The sequence below is a fragment of the Cydia fagiglandana genome, chromosome 3 (genome assembly GCF_963556715.1).
Source record: "Cydia fagiglandana chromosome 3, ilCydFagi1.1, whole genome shotgun sequence".
Taxonomy (NCBI): Eukaryota; Metazoa; Arthropoda; class Insecta; order Lepidoptera; family Tortricidae; genus Cydia; species Cydia fagiglandana.
Window position 1 is genome coordinate 10,986,167 of NC_085934.1, and position 19,755 is coordinate 11,005,921.

Sequence of the window (19,755 nt, forward strand, 5' to 3'; positions counted from 1 at the left end):
TACGTTAGCTAGGCTTTTCCATGCGTGCGAAAGAGACAAATACTAGTTTAACGCCTTCGAGTCGTAAATAAGCACTCAAGGTTTTGATGGAAAAGTACTGGAAGAAAAGTGCGCAAACCAACGGTTCGCCCGCATGGCAGGGATCGAAAACATTTTCATTTTTAATAAATTTGATCCACCATACAGGACAGACGGTTCAGCTTATGTCAATGTTACACACTAATTTTAAGATGACTTTGTTTCTTGGATTTGAAAAAGTTCGCATTTCATATTTATTCCAAAAACTAATAACAAAAGGGCCATTAATAAAAAATAAACAGTCTTGTGTGCAATCTTGTGTTCACTAATTCCTCTTGAAATAATTTCAGACAGGTTTTTAACCTCTGACGAATCTGAATTAGCAAGCGAACACTGACGTAAAGGCTTAACACATTCACAGCTTTCATAATATTGACACGACACACACACATTTTCAAAGTGTACGTACTTCGAAGTACGTATGTGTTAAAATGTAAACTCAGGCAGCCACAAAACTTATTTTACACTCACTAACTTGAAAACACGCATGTGTGCGGGGCCACACACGCGTAACAAGCACTACTTAAACCTCAATTAAATATAACAGTGCAAATTTCATAGAAACCATTAAATAATTTACAGTTTTTCTTAAGTGAAAATTACTAAAAGTATTTTATAATGTAAATTTCACATTCATATGTAAGTGTTATTGGAGATAAGGACTTTTCTGCTAGTTGTAAAGAATTATAAGCTCATGACTCATGATAAACATATATTTTACCTTTAGGACTGACCCGCAAAATACAATAAGTAGCGTTCATTATAATGAGATCCTGAAGATTAAAGTGAATGCATGTACCTGGCGACGTGGCGACGACGCGTTGGCGCAGCAATGTTTGTCCCGTCACTTCCTAAGTATTCGACCTAAAAGAATCAGTACTAAGTTGGATCTTCGATAAAGCGTACACTGAGAGAAAAATCATCACCAGGAATTAAAAAACAGTTCTGTACTGGGGGAAAAAATGAAGTACTAGTAATAATTATGGACGTTTCACTATTTCTGTAAAGTTTATTTATTTCTACAAACAGCTCAGTAATCCCAAATATAATTTCAACAAACAGATAATAGAAATTGCAAGAACTAATAGAAATTGCAAAAGTCAATTTGTTCCTATTAGTTAACTCTCCTTGTCCCCGGATTAAGTTTATTTTTGTAATTCTAAGTGTGTTTTTGTTGTACCTACTTTTCTCTCAGTGTAGTTGTTACGAGTTAACCCTTCTTTGCATGATTTTTTCATTTTTCAGGAAATTAATATATTTGTCATGTAATTGTTTGCTGATTCTGGGACAAATATTTAAAAAAATATAACATCGATTTTTACTGAGAAAACAGTGTTAAATATATAATTGTCAGTAACAGATATATGAAAAATCTTAGTACCATCAAAATGGTACACTATTATCAGTGATACCTATGATAAAGTTTATATAAATATAAAACAATTACAAACTCCGAAAAAAACGACCAAAATAACATACTGAAAATCATCAACTTCTGGGTTTTTCCATATTTTCCGATATTTAGTCTTAAAACAAATGTAATTTTTATAAATTAAAATACTGAGTAAATTAGAGTAAAAAGTCAGAAAATGGATTAGTGTTGAAAGTTGACAGTCTTAAAAATAAATTTCAATCACCTCCAAAAGTATCTTTAATTCATAGGACAATGTTATGATGGAAATTTCCATTACCATGCAAAGAAGGGTTAAAGGTTACAATTACAACTGCACTGGATTACAAGAGGGGCAAGTGTTCGGTAAGCGAAGAAAATTACACACATAGTGTTCTTTCGATCGTTTACTTATAGTTCGTTTTTTTTAGCATTAGAAAGAACTTCGCAGAAGTAAGCTTGTGGTTCCAAATCCCGCACTTATAGCGGTAATAATTTGAAGTAAATTATACGTATTGACCATGCTACATTAGATAATTCAATAATTATTAACAATTAAAGAGCCTGATAAAAACTGTACGCTTACTTCTGTGGAGTTCTTTCTAATGCTAAAAAAAACGAACTATAGCGCGTGCTAAGGGATTGATCCGGCGAACCAATATAAAAGTGCTTTCTGTTTGCGCAAAGTTGTAATGGTTCTTAGGTTTACGGTAGATTGTACCCCGATTACTCGAGTCGCACAGATAAGGAGAATACATATGGCGACACACGGCTATCTCGCGCGCTGACCGTTAAAAATGTATTTTTAATTTAACCGTAATATGAAGAAACAATGTTGTCTTACTGCATCTTGCTTGATATATCCTTTCTCATCGGAATGAAAGTAAGCGAGCAGGATGTTGTATTCTGAGATTTCTGAGCGTGTTATCGAGAGAGCGTACCTCTAAATAATTTTCAATATACTTATACTTTTAGATAGGTACAACATTATTTAGTTATTATCAACTGAAGATTTGCCAAGTTAAATAGTAGTTAAATTTATGATGCCGAAATGCGTACTGTACTCGTAAGGAAAACGAACGCTTACTGACCACAAACTGTTAGAACAACCGTCAAATTTTGCCAGAATGTATTAGGTACATATAACCGTAACCAAAGACAGAATAATGAAAATTTACATTCAATTTATTTTATGTATGTACGTGTATCAGAAGTTATATCGTGAAACTCATTGTTGAAAAATAACAGAGTTAATCCTCACACAAATAATGCAGTCAAATTATGTGCGAATTACCTTATGCGTTTTCGAAAAATTATAAATACATTTATAGTGCGTCAAGCAAATCTTGTCAGTAGCAATGTAAAGCAAACTAAAGTAGGGCAACACTCAAAGAGTAGTATTGCGCTAAGAAAAGCAGCAATGTACAATGTACATCGAACCTAAACTTTTTTTTCCGCTGAGCGCGCCCGTCAATTCAAATTGTCACTCGCGGATTCTCTATTGAAAATGTTTGAAATGTGTGTGATGTTGATAAAAACTAATTTGAAGATCTCAAAATAAAATTAGAAGTGGACTATGCCGTTAAACAAGAATGTATCAATAAAATCATTGCTTCAGCAGGTAGATGTCCTACTACTGGATTTTAATATTTTATTAGATTTCTCAGTTGCCACCGTAGGCATTGTAGGCATCTTAGCTTTGATTAAGCACAATCTTATTTAATATATTGGTATTTAATGGTGACACAGCAGAAATATCTCTTGAAATAGAATCGATTCAGAATGTAAACAAAGATGATGGCTGTCATTCGCGATCCACATTCCACAGATAAAGCACAGATGACACGCGATTTTCGAAATTTTCGAACACAGTGTTGCTAACCCGCGATTTTTCAAATTTGCCGCCGTTTGCTGCTGACAAGATTTGCTTGACCCAGTATAGAACAAATATTAAAAGGTTCAGAAACCCTGTCTTATAATTTTACATAATAAAACGTAACAGTACGTGACTTATACGTGATTTTTGGGACAAGCAACTGTACAAACAGACGTCAAACGTCATGATAACAATTTAATTTTCTATCAAAAAAAAATTGATAGTGACAGTTATTTCTTTCGTAATCCGTTATCTTAAATCCTAATTAAGCTTTTTTTTTATTTAATTGATGCGATTTGCGATAAAAGAGTCACCTCCTTCCGTCACCGGCGACACGCAATTGTAACCTAATGGTAACATTCCATTTCTAACCGCAGCTGCACTCCTAGTACTGAACGCGTCGCTGTTATTGTCAATTTCCATAGTAAAATGAACAGTAATGCAGCTGTCGTTGGAAATGGACTGTCACCTTAAATCAACAGAAGTCAGTATATGAACGTAGGTTAGGTATAAGTTAGCCTCTTCACTTCGTGGTACCTAACCGGGATTTGTCCAAATATGTTTTGTATCTCTTTCCTTCATATAGCAAACGAAAACGACGCAACCACACGCAAAGCGTTTACTAGACATAAAAAAATAAACTTATTAAGGCGATTTTGTTTTGGCCCGCTGTTATCGATTTTTACTTGTAGATAAAGGTCAGTTATAAATGTATGGATCTCATCTGCCATTGTCATAGAACCCAATCGAAACAATACGTGGATCTTGACTCCATAGTTCATTACCAAAAACACGCACGCCGGGCCTATCACGTAGTCCATCATATGGATGCACTCGCGATCGCGTCCACGTATGTAGTTAGTATTTATAAATGTCGCCTCATTTTCTACTGACGTCTCCGTCGGGCAACGGATCAATCACCCCGCTGATCTATGACGTCAATGCCTGAAACTACGGTAAACTTGGATACTCAATTTTAGGAACAAACCAGTGGTAACAACTGAGAAAAATAATCTTAGTAGTTACCTACCACCAACCAATTTGTGGGAATTTTTATTCCCAGTTGTTACTTCCAAAATATTTAATTTTAAATACTGTAAAAATACTAAAAATACCTAGATAAAAATACGAGTACCTTTGAAGTAGGAATATTTTACGTTGACAGGTGATCGGCAGTTGATGGAAGAGATAACCCACTCTTTATGTTATAGATTTTTGACAGTATTAAACATTAAAATATTTTGTTGGTAACAAATTTCGAATCCAGTTTCCGCCACTTGAGGGTTTGGTCTATATAATAGATGTCTATTATATAGACCAAACCCTCTGTCTATAATAGATGTGTATTTCAGTTTATAGTTATTTTATTTTGACGACCGGTCTGGCCTAGTGGGTAGTGACCCTGCCTACGAAGCCGATGGTCCCGGGTTCGAATCCTGGTAAGGGCATTTTATTTGTATGATGATACAGATATTTGTTCCTGAGTCATGGTTGTTTTCTATGTATTTAAGTATTTATATATTATATATATCGTTGTCTGAGTACCCATAACACAAGCCTTCTTGAGCTTACCATGGGGCTTAGTCAATTTGTGTAAAAATGTCCTATAATATTTATTTATTTATTAGCTAATTTTTACTGGCAACGACTCTGCGACCTTGCCTTACCCTAAAAGCCGTTAAAGAGACAGTTAGTACTCACTAACCTTTATAATACACTTTCTTAGTATGAGCTCTTAGGAGCTGGTGTGGTGAAAAATATTTAGTTTTTATTTATTTATTTAGATAAACAAACAGTCACTACAAGAAAGGCTTAAATATATACCTAGTATTTTAACGCATAGGATATTAGCACATAACAGCCACGTGCTAATGCTATGCCACTTACATATATTTTAAACGAATCGGATGAGTTCATGTTTTGTCAAAACTGTTCACACTTCCTAGACATTTACGTCACACAAATTCTAACAAAAAACAGTTTTGTGAGAATTTAATATTTTAGGTGACAAGTGTAAAGTGTATTACGGTTACGGTCTAATTCCTAAGTCCAGGAATGATCATCCAAATAAATTTCTTACATTGCCAACAGTACGTAAAAGCAATAATAATACAACAAACTCAATTTCATTATCCCATCGATATTATATCTTTTCGATACAAAATAAAAATCAATGCTCATATTTTTCGTCAAAACGAAAAAGGTTGGGAATCCCATATTATGACCGCTTAGCATGCCTTGACGACATCGCAAGTCATGTTAAGACGTCGTTCACGTAATCTCGTCTATTATGTTGTGTTTTTTAGTCTACATTACTACTGAGACTTGCCACTTCGTTCCTAATTGATTAGTGTTAGTATTAATTTAAACTAAATAGGCTTAATTAATTTGCTATGAGTGTCAACTACATGGATTATAAAGAAAAACAATAATATAAGTCAAGGTTTTAAATGCGGCATAATCTAGTTCTTCGTCACATCTGGAACATTTTCAATGTGGGTGTCAACTGTAGGTACTATTTATGGGATTGAAAACAATGCGAAAAGGAGTCATTTTAAATTCACAATTTCACACCTACTCGGAAAAATACAAGTTATATGTCAAACATTTCTTTCATATTCTGCATTTCCTGATCTTCGTAATAGGAAGTTTTCTCACATTCTCATCGATATGCGTATTTATTCGTACATATCGCCAATTACTCAGGGTTACATGTAGGTAATGTATTGCAATAAATGCAGGAAATATTGTCGTTGTGCGTCTGAGCTTCACGCAATAAAAAATATATACTCGTAGGTAGATTATTAATATTACAGTATAAAGAGTAAGATTATAGATGTAATCTCTATATACAATTGGGAGACAAATTCAGACTAATATTTATACTTACCGACCGCGCCCAGCACAAATATGTAGACCGGTCGCAGCTTAAATTGTTTGCGAAGATGATGCCATTATTACCATTAGATTAGCTACCTTCGGTATTACGCCGAATACTGAGTAGTTAGAGTCCGTCTAAACTAACTGTGCAGTTCGGCACCGACTTGAACGGAACAAAATGAGAAAGAGTAATTGTAAAAGTAAACGTCATACCTACTTTCATAAATTAAACATTAATGACATGTTCACACTTTGTCATTGAAAACATGGAGATAAGTTGAGTCTCGGGAAGGACATAGAATAGTTTATAACCCGGAAATCATCCCTTGTGGTTTAAGGAGGTAATAATGGTATGGATATTACTATGGAAGTGGTTTATGGAAATATTGGAAATACTAATTCTATGTACATACATTGTACACACACAGACGATGTCGCGGGCAGAAACCACGAATAAAGTTCCTTTAATTTTTTAATTATAAGATTTAAACCACAACGCGAATAGGGATTCTAAACACCCGCCAGCAAACATCAGTTGTAGCGGAAGCACCCAACTAGCAAAATAGTCGTATAAGAATTGATTTACTCAGCCTGTAATCGTATAACAGCCGAGTTACGGTTGTTGAAACACCAATATATCGTATAATAGCGGTTAACTCGACTATTTAGCAATTTTCGCTAATTAGTGCTATAATCATGTCGTATAAACGTTTATAGCTCTATCTTTTAGCACTTTTATTCCACCTTTTAATAAATGCTGAATTAGCGCTACTAAATCACTTTTATTCAGCATAATTGTTCTATTAAAATCATATAACAGCTATAGAATAGCTAATTGTCTGAATAAGGCGCTTTAATACAACTGTTACTCAACTCTCTTCTCTGTTGCTATAAAAGCCTATTAAAAGCAATCCAATAACCATTTGGCAACAATGCTGCTGTAACAGCGCGCTTATATCATAATTCGGGTAATGGGGCTCAAACCGCTGTTATAGGAGCTGAAGTGTATTTACAGGTTTTATTCAAAATGTATTCAGCTTAGAGTACTTTTAAAGAGTTTTGAACTACATTAACAGCACAAGTCAGCCATGTTGTACGTTTCAATATAGTCCGGTGGCCAACTGCATGAAACCCTACCTGATAAAAAAATAGAAAATCCTACTCTGTAGGGGTAGCTGACTTTTAGTAGCATCAACTGCTCTTGGTCGGCCGCGGCTTAATTTCGCAAATTTTGCGTAAATGGCAAAATAGTGGCACAAAAATTCATCAAAAAAAAACCCCATCGTATAATAGAATGAAACTTGCAGGGTAGGATAGCTGCCTTTGAGGACAGCAAAACAAAAGTGGTCAGCTACATCCTGTGTTGGCAGGTTCCTGTGTTCGACCGAATTTGTGGTACCACGTGACAACTACAATTTACCTCATCGAAAAATAGAATGAAAAAAACTGATTGTAATACCTACATTAAATTTGTTGACGTATGTCTTGGTCGGCCTCACCTTAGCCTGATAGCTTTTGCAGTCCGTCCGCATTAAAAAAAATGTGAATGGCAGCAATCCTACCATACAAGTGACATTCTATTTTTCGATGAAGTAAATTGTAGCTCACGTGGTACCACAAATTCGGTCGGACACAGGAACCTGCCAACACAGGATGTAGCTGACCACTTTTGTTTTTTTGATAAATATTTGTACCACTTTTTTGCCCTTTGCGCAAAATTTGCCAAGTTAAGCCACGGCCGACCAAGAGCAGTTGAAGCTGCTAAAAGTCAGCTACCCCCACAGAGTAGGATTATTCTATTTTTTTATCAGGTAGGGTTTCATGCAGTCGGCCACCGGACTATAAATCCATAAACATGGCGACAACATGTGCTATAAGTGTAGCAGTAAACGCAGTTACTCGACTTATAGTCGAATTAATGAGATATAACAGAAACTAGATCGTGTAAGCAAATTTTTACTTATTTTAATTAATATTTTTTTATTGAAATTTAAGAAAATAGGCGGCCCATGAATATATATGAACCAGTGCCTTTGGTTTTATCAATAAAGTATTTTTCGCGCTAGGTTTTACTGTATTACGTGTACTTACAGACAGTAAAAACTTATGTACACAATCACGGTAAAAATAAATGTCATGGATGACAGCAGTAAAAAAATACTTAAGTACCTTTTTGTTTTATTAGATACGTGAAGACGATTAGGCTTCAAACTTAATCAAATAATTGAAATATAATCGCTTACCTGAGATCGTTTTTAGCACATATTTGTTGAATAAAAGCATTTACTGCACTCTTACGCATTCAAAATGCCGAGTAAAAGCAATTCGGCTACTTTTACGAAACATTTTTGCTGAGAAAAAGCAGTGCGGTTGCTTTTATAGAACACTTTCACTGCGTAATAGCAAATTGATAATGTTTATAGAACAAATAATCGAATAAAAGCACTATCGTTGCTATTAAAACACTAGAAGCGCTTTATATCAACTCTTACAGCATCGATTTGCTTCTTATACAGCGCTTACTCTATTTTTATAACACTTTTAGTCTGTATAAGTGCGCCTTTTCGCGTTGAGTAAACGCTTACAGGACTTTTATTCGACTGTTTTTACACCGTTTATAGCACCAAAAAGCGAAAATACAGTTATAAAGTTGACCCAAATTTTTTTTATTAAGCTATGAGCTTCATCACATATGTTCCTTGAGTAATTCTAAGCATTTCAAGCCTGGGAGGCAATAAGAAATGTGTGTCTACTCGGATTTGTAATGGATTCAAACTTTCAACCCTTTTTTAACCCTGTTAGGGGATGAATTTTACAAAAAGCTGAAATTACTTTTCCTGTCTTTTAATAATATCCCCAAATACAAAGAAAGATTCATGTCCCGCGTTCGAAAAATTTTTTGATATCCATACAAACTTTCAATCCCTTTTTCACCACCTTAGGGGATGAATTTTCAAAAACGCTGAAATTAGTTTTCTTGTATTTTAATAACATATCGTTTTACGAAGTTTCAAATTCCTAGCTTAAAATAAAACTTGAACCCCATACAAACTTTCATCCCCTTTTTAACCCCCTTAGGGGTTGAATTTCTCAAAATCGCTTCTTATCTCTTGTACACTTTATAAATGTAATCTAGTGTGCAAATTTCAACTTTCTATCTTTTATAGTTACGGCTCCGCGTAGCAAAAATCTCCAACCAAATTTTTCACCTTTTTACGTTTTTCTTGTAAAATCACTATGAAACTGAAAAAAACAAATATCAGCAATGAATTCTACGTCTTTGGTTTATACGAAAATGATACCAAACTTGCCCTAGTACCCACCAGGATCAGAATAGATTTTTTTTAAAGATGACGGGTGGCGGCCGTCTTTGTACCCCACCCTCCCTCCCACCCCAGGCTAGAAATGCTTAGAATTACTCAAATATCAGATGTGATGAAGCTCATAGTTTAATAAAAAAATTTTGGATCATGTATGGTAGCGTTACATAACTGATTCCAGTATTTAGCTCTGTGGTTTAGCTACGTTTACGTAGGTACATACCTAATCCTAAATATTACTAAAATCTAACTATAGTTTTAGATTTTTTATTCGTGAATCATATATTCTTAGAATTATCTCGTTCAAACATTACGGCACCGCCAATGTCCATACAAGCCTTGTTTGTCTGAATATGTAGACTGGACAAGGTATAAATTAAATTAACACTGTTGATTCTACCATAATGGCGTCATTGTTGTAATAAAAGTTTGTTATTTTGGCTTCCATTGACCCTTCCCAGTTTTTCTAATCACTAATTGAGTTACATGTTCTAAGCTCTGACCATTATGCCTTTAGACCGCACTAGCCTTAGGCCACAGCGTTAAGCAATACCTTGCTTGACGACAGACAGGTAATAAAATACGTAACTCTTTACGTCATTGAACATAAACAAAGGACTTCATTGTCTTAGCCGACTAGAATCGCAAACAAAATGTAGGTTGTTTTTCTGCATCTCGTAACGAGGTCAATATAGCAAATTGAAGATATCAAGTTACGCCGTCCGTGCGTAGGCACTGACGAGGCTTTGATTGATCTTGATTGGGGGCGGGTTGTGCCCACAAACATTGCAATTTATGTCAGCAACACCCGCATGACGAACCTACTGATAAAAGCCATACGTTTAGCCTTAAATTCATTGATACAAAGACTATTATCGCTTGATTCGGGTGCCATCTTCTGATGGTTTCCCGACCGTGAAAGTAGGTGTGTCAAATTTGTATATTTGCTCGGCAATTCTTGCTACGCGGATGTTAAGTCTTGTGGCAGTTATAGATAGGAAATGATAGAAAATTAATAATATCACAAGGAAGCGTTTGTGTTGCTAAACATACCTATAGGTAGGTAGCTAGTTTGCACGACGGTATATAATATTGATAATAGGAATAATAAATCTCACTGAGTTATTTTTCCGTGATAGACCAGTCTTACGGGTAGCCTGCCATTTTTTTAATTAATGTAAACCGTGTTTTTGATATTTAAAAGCAGTTTTTAAATAAACGTATTGGTATCGCTATTAATAATTTACGTGTAATTATCAGATTATCACTTAAATTTATCATGCAAAGTTAGTTTTTAGAGCTCCACACAAAACTTTGTTGACAGAGCTCTTATGGGATCACTTCGGTCTTGCAAATCGGTTAAAAGCATTTTTATAGTAGGTACTTACTAATTACAAAAGGCAGGAAATATTTATTATTCATTTATTTACTGATGTCTCGATTTACGGTGATTATCGGAAAATAATTATGCAAAAATATACCTTTCTGCCGTATTCGAAGTAATTCGAACTTCAAGATATTCACAAGAGACAACACGTACTAGATCCATTCTATATCAACTATTTCTTTTTTGCAGCGTAATTCGGGCAACCAATGTCACTTTTACGTTAGATAGAGTAAAATATATATTAGATGTGAATTGGATCTCTAAGTCATATCCTGTGGAAATCGTTCAAGAGTATCACCAGAATCCCGCAAATCTCAAATTTGACAGGTTAAATCTTAAACATATCGTTATCGTATCTTGGTGATGTCTAAAAGATATCTAATAGATGTCTATTTCAAAATCTGAATCGGGCCTTTTGTGTGAGTTTGCATATCGACTATTGAATCGATTGAAATAGTCATAGCCTTAGGCGTTCGTGTACACGCAGGTAGGTCTAGCCGAGGACAGCCGCATGAATATTCATAATTATTTGTTATTCAGATTACTTAAAAGTGAGAGTCATTCCGCAAAACTAGACCCAAACTTAGAAAGTGACGAAAGTTAATTGATCTTAATTTTTTCGGTGACAAACGACAACTCTGTAATAATACGATCGTCTCCGATTCTGATGGCCTTACCCGTAATGGTGGATTCCATTCCGTTTAACTATAGCAATAAATAATTGATTTCGACGACGGAATTCGCATTACATTGCGTTCGGAGTTTATGACAGGTTTATTGGCAGACCATAAAACTTGCGATGGAGCATTCGTTTTTCATTCAAGATTTCTTTTTGCGACTATGTATGAATCATTGGGTTTATTCCTTCCTACTTCCACAAATACATATATAAGATGAATAACAGCAATGGGTGTAAAGTGACGTAATAGGTAATTGAAATTCGTACGTACTGAAATCTGAAGCGTCCGATTTAAAAATATACAAAAAAATCTGCAAATTGCAATCTGACATGATAGCAAATTTCTGCCAGGAATTACTAGGTATGTTGTACCAAAATGGAATACAAAATATGCCTACTTTTTTTTATAAGCGAATCAGAAGGTCAATTCTACGCACTATCAACTATCAATTCAAAATAAATGTTGGTAATATTATAACCGCTAAATGTATTGAAATGACAGGTCAGGAATTCTTACTTAAAATCGCAGTAAAATTTTATTATAATTTTATTTGCCCTCGAACTTAGTTAAAGTGTAAATACTTATAACTACGTACTTACGTTGTAAACACTTAATTAATACTAGATTAGATAGTATAACAATTACATTTCAAAGATAGGTACTTATAATCTAAATATATTGTTTGAGCGGCCCTGTACTCCGTAGGCCGTAGGTCTTGTTAAATAAACAAACCTTTGGTTTCGTACGTACAAATAAGGTGCATTTTAACGCCTTTTTGTAAAGTTAACACCTTGGCGAAGATAACATTGTCGTGTGATGAGCGTGACTGTACTAGTTCACCTTCAGTAAAAATGTTTACACATTGAAAAAAATATTATCGTAAAGTGTCAAGGAAATTACTACATTATTAAATTTGTGCTTCAACAGTTATATTTATTATAACTATTATAAGTTATAGTTTTAACTATACGATTTAATTTTATTGTCTCTCCTTTTTTTAAAGCTTTTATTAAACAAAAAAATAAAGCCTTGACAATAAACTTGCAAATTAAGTATAACATATTTATACGGTCAGTCGCCATCAGATATAACGGAGCGGAGCGGATCAAATATCTGATCAAGCGCTCTAACGCCTTGACAATAAAGGCGTGTTCAGATATTTGTGAGCGCCTTGATCGCTCCGATATATCTGATGGCGACTGTACACTATCTTTTGAGTATTGGTAATGGCATAGATAGAAGAGATATATGTTAAAACTCGCTATTAATAAATTTTAATGTGTCACCTAGAAATACCTGAGTGTTCTTTCCTCCATTGCAATAACATTGAAGGTAAAATTGTTAGGTATTTCATTTTAATATGCCCTCATGTCAATTACATAGAAAAGTGGGTACCAATTAAATTTACATTTTAATTATTTAAAGTCGTTCGCTGTGGGTTGAGAACTCTTTTTTTTTTTGAGAGTTAGTTAATTTTTAATATTATGTTTTATGTTTCGTTGTTTCCACGTACATACTTATTAATCTGCAGTACTATATATTCATTAAAATAGTGAAAAAAGTGTCCGTATCATGTTTTTGAATCATTCCAAATTTTCTATTAAGATTACTAATGAGTTTGAGTATTAACCTGATACATTAAATATTTAAGAAAAACACTTAGATTAAGCATCCTGAATGAAAATGAGGTCGAGGTTTTAGTACTTATTGATTAATAATCATTATGGAGAATGGGTCGTCCACTATCCTCTTAGCTTAAGAGGAAAGTTGACGACCGAGCGCGACCGCTACTCCATTCAAATGTAATAGTCCCCAATCCCCATTTAGTTCTCTGGATATTGATATTACAGAAAATGTTTTAACATAATTGGATGCAAGTAGTAGTAGAAAGAGGAAATACTTTGAGTATGAAAAAATTTAATTAAAATACATACTTGATTGCACAACTGCGAAAAAGCGACCAATTTATTTACCTAACCAACAATTTAAGGTATTTTGTGACGTAGTTTCCATAAGTAGGCGTTATGAATAATTGTGTATTTTCACGTAACGACGCGGATGTAGATTAGTAGAAGCTCGTGGAATTGAATCACTTAATCAAGCCATAGGACACTTTCTACGTGACTTCGGACGATATTTTCGAGGTTAAGAATCTATTTCACAATGCTTTAATATTTAACACGCCGACTTCTTACTTAGAACAAGGTAGTTTTTTGCATGGATGTTTAAAAGGCCATAATTTAGTAACGGTTGCCCATATTAACATAGTTTCTATGGAGAAAATATAGAGCTTAGGCTAAACAATCCCCCCTTTGCGGAAAGGCCGTGCCTTCGTCGTGCCTTTCCACCCTGTATAACACATTTTTGTTCAAATAAAAATAAATATAATAAAAAAATAAAAAATTAATCCTCCTGCGCATTATGCCAAACAAATCCATTATATGGCAAAAATGCCTTACATCATTTTGGAAAAGAGCTGATACTCTTCAAACTGCTGGATCGATTTTATCAAACATAGCTTAGAACCACCGCAAGGAAACTCACTTTCACGTACCTATCTAATAAAAACCGCATCGCAATCGGTCCATCCATTTGAGAGCCACTTTGCCACAGACAGACATTGGCGTCAAACATAATATACCTAAGTAACACCTAACGCCCGTATTTTTGCGTCGGGGGTTAAAAACTATTTGGCTGTTGGTGTAGGTATATGCCAGTTTCCGACACTGTGAGACCGTAACGTAATAGACGAACACCTTATCGACGCGATGGTGTGAAACTTTATATATAAACTGCAGATTATATAAATACAATAACGATTTACTCAAAATGTCCATATCGTATAATGGTTTCCTTTTTGCCATATGTTGCACGCGCTTCCTTTCACTCCGCAAGCCACAGGATGAAATGATAATAAGATTGGTTTAAAATTAAATGGTGTCCGATTAATGCAAATGTAAGGACTTTTCATTAAATTGTTGAAAGGGCCTCTACCTTTTCGCCTCTGCGCACACCTCTCAAATGTCCTCCCGAAGATCGTTGTTGTGTACTGCGAGAAAGACAACGTATATACCTATACTATTTATATATGTGTACCTATAAAAGAATAAGCTACAGTAAAATCACCCACCTAATGTCCAAAGGCTCCCAATTGTGATCAAGTGTGGTCCAAAATGAACCTGAATATCTTCGTTCAGACAGGCGCGGATCCAGCCCTCAAAAAAGGTTGTGGTCACAGCCACTCTAAAATCGGCCAAGTGCGAGTCGAGGATACCTGATGATTCCCCGACCAATAAATTCGCAGAGGGGTTTTACTAACACGGGGTTAACCCGTTAAACCGTTAACGCTGTGTCAAATTGTACTAGTAACCATGGTAACTCCAGGTTTAACCCCGGTCAGTGTGATGATGCAAGTGATGGCGCTTAAATAGATAACTACGCTAAAAAACTCCTTCGGCTGTAAATTAAAAGCTGGCAATAAGCTGGAAATAATTGCCCCTGGAAGTAAATAATCTATATTCTTGCAAATAATGATTCTCCGACCAATTTTTAGCAGATTGTCTATTCGCGTTGTAACGTAACGTAACGTTTCGCCAAAAATGGTTTCATAGAGTCAATTATTCGGAGATGTAACTTTTGGTCGACTAACTTTTGGTAGACTCTTGATCCACATATCATTCAGTTCGCTTCTGTGTAAATTAGCAGACCAATTATTAGAAGAATTTCATTTGGTAGAGTAATCTTTTCATCAAGCAACCTTCAGTCGAGTGACGTTTTATAACTTTTTTAAAGTTTTTGTCAAGTGGCACTCGATCAGGATCACACTACATATTAAGTAGAAGTACTGTGGACGGTTTTACCTGTGGACACTGCCGGTATTTAAAGAACTACTAACGATCGTGAACTTAAAAAAATGCGTTTTCTTATATTACTTACACCATATTTATAAATGTACGGAGATTTTTTTGGCGCTGAAAAAATATTTATGTTAATAACTTGTAATTGTATATAATAAAAGTGTTATATTATTAATAACTAAATTTTTATCCTCGTAATATGTTTTTTTGTGAATTCGGTAAATGATACAAGTGTGTAAATAATCACAAAATAAGCTTCAAGGTTTCATTGTTGTTTTCTACAGTTATCGCATTTCACCAGATGTTTAATTGATAACTAAATAGCATGGTTAATAAAAAGGAGGTGGAGTAGTGTACCTAGTGTACCTACCTATGGATGGAAACCCTGACTAGCGAAAAATCAAGCTTAATTCGTCTAAAGCTTTGCGTACTAAACGATGATTCCGAGGTCTTTATAGACCCGGAGACATTATCAAGTCCAAAATATTTGCTGAAAAGTTGTACCAAGAATATTGTCGATAGGTACGAAGACTACGAACCCTGCCTAATATCATACAAAAATATTAATTTTATTTAACATTTATTTTATATATCTGGTTCCTATTTAGCTAACGTGATAAAACTAGTCTGCAATAATAGACTATGTAATAATTGTTAAAAAAAATTAGTTTTTGATATTGTAAATAGTTTATGATTTATGAACAAAATAAGGCCAAAATCTGGAAAATGTCCACATGTAGAGCACTTGCCCCTACACTTAAGTAATCGGAATTTTACCAAAAATGGCGATTTTTTTGTAAGGTCTATGGAGCCCTTTCCATACCCATATAGACCTGCGCTCTAAAACTCCTATGACAGTCAATTAAAAGCTGGAATTATTTTAAGAAAATGTACAAAAAATTCTGAATGTTTAAATTTAAGTCTCCATAAGTTAACAATTTAAAAACTTGCTGTTTATTCTGTATCACTAATAATTTGAGTTGTCAGCTGAAATAAATACAGCAAGGAGTTCTATTTCACTAAGTACCTAGGTACTGTGTTTCGGCCAATGGTTACTTTACTCGGGCAATTTTGACGTTCATTAAACGATAATTCTATAAGTAAGTAAGTAAGTAATCATTTATTGTCAGATTAAATCTGCAAAAAAAAAAACTATGAAAAGTAAATCTGCGTATCGATCAACTGACTACTCTGCGTACTTATACCTAATGAAATTCAGCCAAAGCGTCTGCGATACAAAAATCGGCGTAATTCTACTCGGGGAATCAATAGGGCACCCTATTAGGGTTGTGGGCATGCCCACCGTGCCCACAACGGTGGATCCGCGCCTGCGTTCAGATGAGGTGACTAATATTATTTGAATAATTCTATGGCAAAACATGTTTGTAAATGGAAAAAAACCAACTCAAACAAAACTAAAAGGAACCTTGGTGTGCATATATGTGCATTCAACTTAAAAAAAGCGGCCAAGTGCGAGTCGGACTCGCCCATGAAGGGTTCCGTAACAGCAAGTAACATACCTAATAAAATTGCGGTTTTCGATTTATGACGTATAAAAAAAAACTACTTACTAGATCTCGTTCAAACTAATTTTCGGTGGAAGTTTGCATGGTAATGTACATCACATTTTCTTTAGTTTTATCATTATGTTCTCTTATTTTAGAAGTTACAGGGGGGGGGGGACATCCATTTTACCACTTCGGAAGTGTCTCTCGCGCAAACTATTCAGTTTAGAAAAAAAAATATATTAGAAACCTCAATATCATTTTTGAAGACCTATCCATAGATACCCCACACGTATGGGTTTGATGATAAAAAATTTTTGAGTAAAAGTATGGGGAACCCCCAAAATTTATTGTTTTTTCTATTGTGTATTGTGTGTGTATCTTAATGCGGTTCACAGAATACATCTACTTACCAAGTTTCAACAGTATAGTTCTTATAGTTTCGGAAAAAAGTGGCTGTGACATACGGACGGACAGACAGACAGACAGACATGACGAATCCATAAGGGTTCTGTTTTTTGCCATTTGGCTACGGAACCCTAAAATAGGTATAATTTAGTCGAGTTTTTTTTTCTAACAGCTGTTACTACACTTAATCTACCTAAGAGATTTGTCATTGTCTGATAATAATGTGCAAAACTTATTGTTTTTCTCTGTAAATAAACATGTTATGATAGTGTATAGTTTTTCTATATATTTTATACCTACATATAGGTAGCTTCGTAATTCTATTGGATTTTTCATAAAATACAATGGCTTGTGTTGTAGACTACCTTCTGAATCAACAGCGGGCTTGGGTCAAATTGGGTCACGGAGGCTTATTCTGATTGTAATAACAGGTTATGATTAATTAATACAGGATTTGTTATTTATTATTAATATGATATGATAATGTCTACAGTGACATTTAGCTAATCAACAAAAACCTCACTTTTAACACTGACAGATCATGGGGCCGATTTTTGAATTTCGACCGCTCGATTTCGTGTATTTCGCTCAATAATATCTCCACTACTAGGCATTTAAATTCTACTAATAGAATTGAAATCGTGTGGTCAATACCACTAGATTCCAAATCTCTATCGCTCGTATTTCAAAAATCGGCCCCTATATCCCTAATTCAGATCAAATTCATAACCAAATTAAACCATCATGGTCATTTAAAATGTAAAGTCAAAATATGCAATTAAATGTACCTATCTGAAAACATTTAAATGTACGCCACCGGTTTAGTCTGTCGGGTTTTTGACACCCTGTCGGCGTAGGTATTTTGAGCTCTTTTGTTTAGTAGTACTACTTGGTAGTACCTAGGCGAAATCGATATCACAGAATTTTGCCAGTCTAATATCTCAACATTCTCAACTTTATTTCAGATGCCTGCCTCCGCTGCCAAGGCGAAAGCAAGAAGGACTCATACGGCAAACAGGACTGCGTAGTGGTGTGGGGCGAGTGCAACCACAGCTTCCACTTCTGCTGCATGTCGCTGTGGGTCAAACAGAACAACCGCTGCCCGCTGTGCCAGCAGGAGTGGTCCATACAGCGGATGGGCAAGTGAAGCTTCTCCCGATGGCCACGGAATGGACGCTGATGCTGACCCCCTTTTGTTTTATCAAATATATAGCGATCGGCGCCAGAAGGCCTACCGCGAAACACGAGGTTTGAAATTTTGTTATTTGGCTCTCTATTACTCTTGCATATTCGAACGATAGGAACACAGATAACGTAATTTCGAAGTTCGTGTTTCGCGATATGCCTTCAGCGTCGAGCGTGCAGTCGTGCACGTCCTGAGCGTACGTTTTACGGCCGAGGCATCTAAGTGGCTTAAAAATTATATTCTCTATACAACCGTCTCTGTGTAGGGCACATGTGTATTCATGTATAGCCGCATATGTTGTATATTAATCGGTATTTTTATGTTTGTAAACTATGAATATAGAGAATCTCTTTCAACGTTTGTTTTCAATGAATATTGGTCAACCTCAACCTACCATATACATACAGTGTGGAAAGATAAGTCGGGCCCTGGAGGGAAACTACCTTAAATCCTTAAGCTGGCTCATTTTACTTAAAGGAGACATTCCTTTATTTTTAAAAAGAAACAAAACTGCATTTAAAGATTTTTCTTTTTTTCTTCAATTTGGCTTGTCTAAAAAACATCTTGAGTACTAAATATTAGATTTTATGGATATTTTATACGACAGACGAGAGTAAGACCTAATGTTTCTTGGAGAAATGTTATCATTAACTTTAATTGTATCGACTAGTAGAATAAAATAGCAGGTGTTTATTTTTTGGAATTTTTAGTCGGTTCGAGTCCCGGGCGAGGCAAGCAAGTTTTAGAAAATCTTTGAATGCAGTTTTAAAAATAAAGGAATGTCTCCTTTAAGTAAAACGAGCCAGCTTAAGGATTTAAGGTAGTTTCCCTCCAGGGCCCGACTTATCTTTCTACACTGTATACTTGATAGCATTACTTCGTCAAGCGGAGATGAAAACCCTGAGCATCTGTACTATTACATCGTGAATTTGTATGGATATTGAGTTATTGACAGTCTTAATTTCCTTATCCAAGTGACCTTTTATAAAACCTCGGAAACGGGTGTCATTAGGTCAGTCGTTCAACTTGTATTTTTTTCCTTGTCAAAGAAACATAGTGTATAAAAAACACGGACCTTGGTTTCAAATAAAATATTACGAGGAAGAAAACAGGATAATCATCATATTTCCGCGTTTATACTTGTACATATCGCGCCTATATGCAGGCATTGCCGGCCCGACGCTGAAT

At 35.1% G+C, this 19,755-nt stretch overlaps 1 protein-coding gene across 1 annotated transcript in view; it reads left to right on the forward strand.

Annotated features, from left to right (window-relative positions):
* The window catches only part of LOC134680119 (RING-box protein 2), a 57,515-nt gene extending 38,592 nt beyond the window's left edge, over window positions 1-18,923 (forward strand). Inside the window, exon 2 of the mRNA XM_063539169.1 lies at window positions 18,347-18,923. Coding sequence (XP_063395239.1) covers window positions 18,347-18,528 — 182 coding nt within the window. The 3' untranslated portion in view covers window positions 18,529-18,923. The remainder of the gene's footprint in view (window positions 1-18,346) is intronic.
* Window positions 18,924-19,755: the final 832 nt, after the last annotated feature.